This window comes from Ascidia mentula, chromosome 2 (assembly GCF_947561715.1).
Source record: "Ascidia mentula chromosome 2, kaAscMent1.1, whole genome shotgun sequence".
Taxonomy (NCBI): domain Eukaryota; kingdom Metazoa; phylum Chordata; class Ascidiacea; order Phlebobranchia; family Ascidiidae; genus Ascidia; species Ascidia mentula.
This window is the reverse complement of record NC_138567.1, coordinates 5,131,791-5,141,114: the sequence shown is the minus strand read 5'-3', so window position 1 is coordinate 5,141,114 and position 9,324 is coordinate 5,131,791. Positions and strand designations below refer to the sequence as shown.

The 9,324-nt window shown below is 39.0% G+C and overlaps 2 protein-coding genes across 2 annotated transcripts; one reads left to right on the top strand and one right to left on the bottom strand.

The window, feature by feature from the left end:
• Positions 1-539: 539 nt before the first annotated feature.
• LOC145889473 (beta-1,4-glucuronyltransferase 1-like) lies at positions 540-2,778 on the bottom strand. Its single transcript, XM_082980433.1, has 5 exons — positions 2,607-2,778; positions 1,845-2,521; positions 1,664-1,784; positions 1,308-1,505; positions 540-1,117 (listed from the first exon to the last, which is right to left on the bottom strand). The coding sequence occupies exons 2-5, from the start codon at positions 2,519-2,521 to the stop codon at positions 920-922; spliced, it is 1,194 nt and encodes a 397-aa protein (XP_082836559.1). The 5' UTR covers positions 2,607-2,778; the 3' UTR covers positions 540-919.
• A 2,010-nt stretch (positions 2,779-4,788) lies between these two features.
• LOC145889959 (thyroid hormone receptor beta-like) lies at positions 4,789-7,706 on the top strand. Its single transcript, XM_082981006.1, has 8 exons — positions 4,789-4,858; positions 5,074-5,174; positions 5,382-5,529; positions 5,681-5,859; positions 5,995-6,114; positions 6,269-6,549; positions 6,798-6,921; positions 7,110-7,706. Exons 1-8 carry the CDS (start codon positions 4,789-4,791, stop codon positions 7,704-7,706), a joined length of 1,620 nt encoding a protein of 539 aa, XP_082837132.1.
• The last annotated feature ends 1,618 nt before the right edge of the window (positions 7,707-9,324 follow it).

Here is a 9,324-nt window from a genome sequence, read left to right as displayed (position 1 = left end):
TGGAAATTTGTTGGACCAGCAATTAGTAAGTTGCTATCTTACAAAAAAATAACCACTATTGTGTATTGATATAGATTATTTTTTTTTGTAAATATAATGCTTTTTAATCGGAATTGCTCTTCTGGCACTTAGTTTCTAAAGTGTTTATTGGAAACCTGGCAACAAAAAAAAGCAGTATATAATGCTTTTGTTCACCATTTTTATCCTTAGTGTATGTTTGTCCATTATCTTGTCGTGAACAAACCTTTGAAGTACAGAAGCTACGTTTATCCTCCCTGGGCCCGGGTTATCGCCTATCTTATGAGCTTATCTTCTGTGCTATTTATTCCTGGGTACGCCATCTATGTAATAATGAAGACCTACCTCACCGAAGGAACAATCACCAAGGTAAACATTTTTGCCGTACAAAACCTCGTTTGGAATAAGATACACACAAAATCAGACAGAGATCGCGTTTTTAATACTGCTTTTTAACACTCAAGTGTTATCCGTCAGATTGTTGACTTTATTTGTTCGTTATACGATCTTTTTGTGTGGCTAACTGGACAACAAGGGTAGAGATATGTTGCAAGTAACGTAAATGTAGAAATTGAAGAATTGCATAAGCACAGAATGATTGTGCAGCATGGTTTATATGCATATACAGTGGGCATCGTGGGTGTGTAGCAAAATATACAATATCAAGTAATATGGCGGGGTGATTTTGTTGTCAATCCCAGTGCATGTCATTTAACAATATCCCACGGCATTTTTTTAAAACTTTGTCTATCAGATCACATTAGAACGCAGTTTAGTCGCCATTAGCATTCTAGCTTCATAAAATCCACAGGACTTTTAGCACATAATCGAGTTATATCAGAAAACTGTTAATTCCATCTTTTAACAGTAATACTCAGGCTTTATGAACTAGTAGGACATGTTAGCACACGTTGTACTTTACGTCTGTGTACCCAAACCGACGAAGGTTAGAAGCGAATGTTGCGTAAAACACTTTCTGGTCGTCGCGTCTTTTTATTTCCTTGTCCGAGGCCCTGGCTTTTGATCTGTAACCGTCGTAAACCAGAAATTCGTCTTGCAGTACTTTGAAGCTGTATCCTTGTGCTTGAAGCTCGCACATCTAAAAACAAATCGAATCAAATACCGCATAAACTACTACAAAAACGCATGGACGGAACCTCGAGGTGACGAGACTTTTATTTAAATAGTGTCAGTTTTTCCTGGAGTCCATTTTGCTATTGAACTTCATTAAAAATTCGTGGTATTGCATTGAATTTAGCAATTTGAAGCAATGCTTTAACGATGCTTACGTGCGACAAGCGGTCTTGTCCATAAGACGCGAATTTTTCGTCATACAGTGGAATGTATCGTGGCGCGATGAAGAAAGGCTCCCAGCCTCGCGTGTACTTCACTGTGTTCGACACACGCATCTCATCCCCTGGAGAATAGGAGATGGATCGGAGCCAGCGCTCGTAGTCGGTTGCTTGGTGACACTGAGGGCAAGTCTCCTGCGAATTTTAACACTACGACATTCAGTGATCCGATTCATAAATAGAATCGTGTATCCCCCTTGAGGTCATGTTGTACTGACAGGAGCATTACTACACGCTGAAAGTGTTTGTAACGGGTCGTAAGTGTAATACATAGGTTAATTTACTTTACTGACTTGCATAAAAGCCCTGGCATTCTTATCCTCATGTGCGGTGATAAGATCCCGTTTCGTTCTGACCGGATTTGACGTGTGTCTAATTTCGAAGACCGGAAGCACGTAGAGATCACGTGATAATCTGAAATGACAACGTGGCAATACAGTATTGGACAACAGCGGAACTAGATCAAAATTTTACTTCAAATTTTCGTTGAGCAAGTTTCTCTTGAGGAATTCTCCGAAACGTTTCCTCAATCCTTCAATGGGTGTGACGTCAGCGTCCACGTGCAGCACGAAATTGGTCAAACTACCTCGTCGCGCAACATTGCGCATGACGTTGTGAGGATATGGTAAACTTTCACCACGTGGTTTGCGTATACGCAACCGTCTGATGACGTCTTTACAAGACAGGTAGACAAAACTTCCTATTGACGTCATGTTGGGCGGAGAACCAACTGGAAAGACGAGATGGAATGACGTAATACGTCGGAGATTTTTCCAGCAAAGTCTGACGCCATCGATTGCGTCATCAGTGAACGCCGCGTCACTTCCTGGAGCTAATATCGACATAGACACTGGGCCATCCCAAACCTCGGCTATTTCAATCAGCTTGTACATCTTGTTCACTGTTCCATGAAGCACGAGTGTAACGTCAGTAGGCGTGACGCCATTAATCGGGTAGCCCTCCGATTTATAAAACGGTCGCACTGCGTAACGACCTGACGCCAGGGTTTCAGACATTCCGGATAAAGTTCTCTCGACAATAATGACGTCATCGACGTTCTCTTCGTCGGAAAAAGTAGATTCCAAAAACATTCGCAGGATTTGTGACGTTATAATGAGTATCACTATGACGAGAAACTTTTGAGTTGCCATCTGTAATACACGATAAGTAAAATTTACACTAATTTCGTCAAACACATGATGACGTAGGTGGTGTCAGAAATACACAGATACTTGCCTATATCGTCTTCGTGTATGTCTTGTCATGGCCAGTCTTCCACACAATGCAATATGCAGATTTTATCGACAAATTATAACAACACCTATTATCAGCACTTTTCACTATACACAGCGTAGAGCATAGTTCACGATAATATAGTTTCCTGGAAAATTAACTTTGAAATGGCCAATCGATGCCTGGACTAAAATCTGGAAATTCGAAATTACTGGTTATAGGCCTGTGATTTTACCCCAGGGCCGCCAGGTCTTAAGCCCCACCAATCTCTATGTGAAGTGAAGCGTGTAAATTTCATAGAAAAGAGCTTTGAAAATATTGTGGTTGTCTTGAGGGAAGGAAACTACTGTAGGTTCTCGGTAAACTACGTTAGGAGCAGTGCAAGTTTTCGACGTGCAACTTCAACAACCAATGGTATGTCGTGCCGTGGTGTGGGTAAACTAACAGGTTTCAAAAATTCACAAAGACTAAAACACAACAATCCTTTAACACTTCCTGACTAAATCCTGAATGGTAAATAAACACAATAGCTACACAAAATATGCCAAATTGCGAAGACATGATCTAGTATCTATAAACAACTGTCACGCCATGTAATAACTAAAAAACTCTATGAAGGTGTAATTGCTTTGCTAATTTGAACTACAAACTAAACTGAGTGTTTTATCTTGTACGACAGAATTCTTCACAATCACAAGCGGTATTAAAATTGCCTCAGGCCTCAAACTTATCGATAACACCTAATATCCGCTCGGTGGCGGTATGTGCACAGTTTTTTTAAAAATCGCGAGGTAAGTTTTACAGCATATTATATAACTTAAACTCACGATTTAAAGCATGTTACAACTGCAATTCTTAAGTTTTTGTAAGATTTATTTCATTATGAAAAAATATGATGCAATACACCAAAAATCGTATGCGCTTGATCTTTGTGTAATTACTTTTTGACGAAGTAAAATTGAAATTAGGAACACCGAAAATAATCTCGTTGCGTCAGCAAAAGTACAGAAACATAAACCTAGTTACTATGCTAAAATCAGATTGGAAAATCTCAGAATAGCAGAGTTTACTTAACAAACTGTGTCAAAGACCTTGACGAGGGAGAATCACCTCTTGGCACGACTCGAAGCTGCGCCGCACGGGCCAAGTTGTTTTACCCTTATCCCATCAGCAAACAAGCGAACGTCAGAACGCAAGTAGTGATACGCTTTTTCCGTTAGCCGGTCGCGCAAGTCCTGAGTACACAGGGCCGGGTAACTAACCAGGACGATGCAAAGTGTGTCAGGCCGCTTTGTACACCTGAAAGGCCCGAACTGGGACGAGAGTTGAAATGAGTTCGCATTCCTCTTCTGAAATTTTTTGGCATATCGGCAAAAACTAGCCAGTTGTTTCTGTGTAACGAAATCCCCCATTTATTATGTTTGAGAGTTGTCGTACAGTACAATTAGTAAACTAAGCTGCTAACAAACCAATAACTAAGCTATGCCAAACGTAATGCCTAAGATTTGCGAACAAAACAAAATAAACACCAAAATTCCAAACTATGTTTATTGCCAGTTACGTTTGAGATTATAAATAAAAACGCTCTGAAATCAAAATTATTAAAATATTAAAACAAATCTAGTCCAATAAAAACGCACATTAGCAAAAATATGTTCCAATATTGTATTCCATGTTTTCAAATACATACTTATACATCGGTTCCAATGAGTTATAGGCGATATTTGTTTCTCTGTTTCAACGCCTGAAACCAGGTAAGTAGGTTAGATCTTGGTCCAAAGTACGTGGAAACAATGGAAGGACCCTGGTATCGTGAGGTCGATATCAGGGAAAGAAGTAGCAATCTCGGTGTGTCTAGAATGCAACACGTGACAGTCTTTACTTGTTGTGGAGGTAAACCAAGCCCAAAAAATCCGTAAGAAGCTTGTATGAAATTTATAGTTTCATTGCAACCTTTCGCCAGATTTTGAGATTTTGTAGCGATATTTTGAATATACTCAAGAAAAATGTTTTAATGTTATGTTTGAGCATCAGTGTCTTAAACATGTGTCAGTTATTGGTTGTCATAATGACGAACAAACAATTTTTGACATCGAACATCAGAAAACGTCTGATAATGTATTTTTGCAAAGCTAGTATTTAGTGGGAGATAACTTGAAATGACGTAACAATCGCATGCGGAATTATGGAATTCACGGAAGCTGTATTCAAGCGGAAACGAAGTGGAAGTTTAAAGGACAAAAAAACAATGAAAGGTAAGAAAAATTAAAAAAGAATTTATATTGATAGTCAAACAATAGTTTTGGGTTTTGTTGTAAATTTTTTCTCTTCGTCTTCTTTGTTGCCTAAAGCACTAACATTTACGCAAATAAATTTGCTTTTGTAAGTTTCTGGCTTATGGGTTGTAAAATTAAATTTCTAAATTTGGGATTTGTACGACCTGAAACTTACGGCAATCTTTTGTGGGCAGGTTACATTCCTAGTTATTTGGACGGGAACGAAAAGTGTGTGGTTTGTGGGGATAAAGCTACTGGTTATCATTACAGATGCATAACCTGTGAAGGCTGCAAGGTCAGAAAAATAGCATATAGTGTTTTTTAACTTAGATGGATAACTGTATTTGTTTGCAATTGCCCCGAAGAAGTTTCTCAATGCAAAATAAACAATAAGCAGCTGTTGCAACGGTTCCACTGTATTCCACTTAACAAATATTTTATCCACAAAAACAATTTCTGTGAAACAGAAGGTATGTTTAACTAATATCCGTGTATCGTTTAGGGATTTTTTCGTCGAACGGTTCAAAAAAATTTACAGGAAAGTTATCGCTGCAAATCAGATGGAGTTTGCGAAATAAACAAGATCTCGAGAAACCAATGTCAATTATGCAGATATCAGAAGTGCCTCACAGTTGGCATGGCAACTAACCGTAAGAGATTGTTTATATTTCTCTTGTTTCTTTAACTGGTGTCCTAAACTACGTATTTGATGCACATTTAAACAACACAATTAACTTCGTAAAGGATAAATCTCAGAGATTATTAATATTTCTTGTGCTAACGATTCGTGTTGATATCCAGTTGTTCTGGACGAAGAAAAACGTGTCGCCAAACGAAGGCTGATCGAACATAACAGAGAAATGCGGCGACGGAAAGAAATAAACCACGTGATTCAGCAATTTGCCTGGGAAAGGGCGGTGCTTCAAGATGAAGAACGTGATCTGATTGGTTCAATTCTCCACGCATTCAACCAATCAAAGGTGTTTTTAAGCATGCCTTTGTTCAGTAAATCGTGTAATTTCTTTGTAAAGCATACAAAAGTAACATAATTACTTGTTCTAAAATTGTTAAACTGGTGAATTCTGTTTTTCAATGATGGCCTACTACACTTGCAGGGGGTTTTGGATGACAAGAGCCCAACACTGCCACCAGGCGATAGATTCTCAGTCGCGCTCACTAATGCAATAACTAATGTTGTTGATTTTGCAAAAAGAATTCCATTGTTCGTAAAAAACGTAAGTTCTGCTGCCCAAACTATAAAAGCTGCTTATTAGGGTCTTAAAAAGTGTAAAAAATATGGTTTCTATCTCTTTGGAAAACGTTTTATTCATTATTTTTAAACAGCAAAATGTTTCGAAATTCAACCTTTAGAACATACTTTTTTAATAGATTTCTACTGAAGATCAAGTGTCCATGCTGAAAGCCATATGCATGGATGTTATCGTGGTGCGTGCCGCGGTAAATCTTGATACAATTTACAGCAAACAACTCTCAATTTTCGCTGGAGTGAAAGTCACAAGGACGGAATTGAAAGAAACTCCATTAAACAGATTAGCTGACCCCCTGTTTGACCTCGCTGAGCAAATGACGTCGCTGGATCTGGATGACGTAGATGCAGCTGTTCTGCAGGCGTTGGTCATATTTAGAGCAGGTGTTCTACTATTTTTCAAGTTGACACAATTGACAAGTTTTTAGGTGTCATTTTGAGTAATCATAATTAGTTCGCGCAGATCAAAATTGTAAGTAACAGCATGTTGTTTGTAGTGCCAGATGCAAAAGACGTAGCGTCGTGACAGTCATCTCATTTACTTTGACCCCGGCTATCGCGTTTTACTGAGATATTCTTATTTTTTACTACTCAGATTGTCAATATTTTCTGTACTCAGTGAAATTTTTCATCAATAAAATTTTCAGAAAGTCCAGAAATCCAAGAAACGGAAAAAGTAAAAAGTTCATTGAGCGCCCTCGTGCGGGCTTACAGCAATAACCTGCTTGTCCGAAAACCACAAACACCGGATTTGTTGCAACAGTTACTGGAAAAGGTATTGGATTTCTTTAATTAAATATTTTTCCAGAATTCATTCTTGTTTTGCTGTGCACCCCATTAATTTCAATGTTACTAAAACAAATAATGTAGCTTGCAGAAGAAATATTTTGTGGAAAGCTTCAAAGCCCACGTCTTAAAGTTATTTACCAAACTGACACAGTTTTTTACTTCCTTTTTCTCCAGTTAAAGGAAGTCCGATCCATCAGTAACGAATTTGCGGAAACTGTAATGCACATAGAAGCCGAAGAAATGCCCAGGATGGAATTTCTATTTACGCCGCACCCAAACATCTCAGCAACTCACAGCAGTAGATCTCCAACCGCTGAGAACTGTGATCATTACCATGACAAAGAAAATCGGTCCGATCATGACTCACCGTCAACAGGAGTGCAGCCAACGCGAAACGAATCTATGATGTCATTAGGCGTGTTTCGTCATCCAATAGACGGTTTAATTGCTTCACCAGTGACACCGGATTTCTTCAGAAGAACCAGCGCTCCTTGGAAAGTACCGATCAACTTTAGCAACGTGAGTAATTTTGACCGCGCGGTGGCGGCATGGAGGTCCGGTCTGCCGAGACTGACATCACAAGAAGGTTTGGTGACGTCACGAACGCCAGCTGTCCCTGCATGCAACAAAACTTTCGTTCTGCCCAGCGCCATTCACCCCGCCTACTTCTCCCAGTATCTTGTCCCTCCAGCTGCTTTACCCTTTACACCGAGGCAAACCCTAGGGATGACGTATGCTGATGCGACAAATACGAACAAGAGTGGCGAATAATAGGACTTTTGTGGATCCGCAAACTTACAGTGTTGTGTGATTTGATTGTTTTCGTTTCGGTTTTTCGTGGTCTGTATACTGTTGGGTAGTATCCTCCTTTTTGCCTTTACGTTTCATCTAATTGTTAATTGAATTAAACCAGTGTTAGTGATACTTTTGTATCTAAAACCTCGTCATCTGTAAACGATGCATGCAATCAAAAATGTGGATATGCCTATGCACAGTTAGAGTTTGGTTTTATCAACCTAATGACGAGAGCCAAATAAGTGTCATAGGATTTTATAAGCGCCAAACTGCTTCTAAACTGATTAAACTCGCATTTCACTGTTTTGAGCCCAGTAAAACATTGCGATATCTCTTATTTCGACGATAGGGTAGATAGTAGGTAATTGTTTGCCCGACAGGTTCGTTTTCCGTCGTCATGTCTGAGTACGATCAAAGGTTGTTGCGACACGACTCTAGGCAAACAAAGGCAAGCATGCGATTGCAAGCCCGGTCCCAAAGGAAAAAGAGATTAGCAGGCATTGTGCACGAGGCATTGTGTCATGACTAGAAGGTGTTAGGACAAAATCTTGCATTCGTATCAGGTTGCAGAGTGAGTGGAGAAGTAGTATGTGAAGGCAAAAAGTGTCCATTCATCTGTGCGAAGGGTTTGTTTGTAAATAATGTTAAGGTCTAGAGTGCGAGACAGAAAGGTGAAATATAAAATATCCTCAATATAAATGATTGTTTAGCACGACCTTATTTGCACCATACAGGTCGATGGACCGGTTTAACGCACGTAGTTTGTTTACGGTATGGCCTTTAGAGTGCGGTAAACATACAGCATTATTTAAATATTGAATGTAAGGAGAGCGTAAGTTACAAATCGCCACAACGCTGTGTCAGTTTGTTAGGTTTGGATACAGTGTCATGAAACATTTATTGGTGCTTGATTCAGTACTGCGGACATGAAGCGTGTAATATTCTCAAATTATAACCGTTAATTTGGTGTTCCCATTCGGACAGGTTACAAATGCCTCGTGGTCCAGTCCGCGTTTTAGTGATTGGAAACCCTCTGGTTGTATATATACAAGGGAATACATTGCAGTGAATTGGTTACCCATATTCTAAGAACGTTTGCACATATAATTACATCGTTTTTAAAGAGTACGTATTTGCTTGGCTGTGATTTCCTCCATCGTTAGAAGTACACAAGCTTAGACAAGTTTCGTCGTTAACCTTACTAACTATACCTATATACTAGCGAAAAATCCTGATCGTAGCACGAAAAAATACATCTTTAAGAGGTTTACTCAACCATGTATTGATTAAGTTAATGTTGAAATAGCACTCATAGGATTTATTGACTTTCATTTTCGTGTTTGACTGCGTTATAGCAGGTTTTACGTTGTAATGAACTACGACCAAACGGATTGAATTCAGGTTGAGTTAACCAAATTAATATAAACAATTTGACAAAAATCGCTTACTTGTACTTAGTCATAAAACATATTGTATACGGCTTCTGATAGTATAGCCACCATCTTCATGCGACAGCATTGCATTAATTATTTCAAATATAAAACGTAGAAAATCCATTCGGGTGGATTGAAACGCTGACAATGGACTAATACTA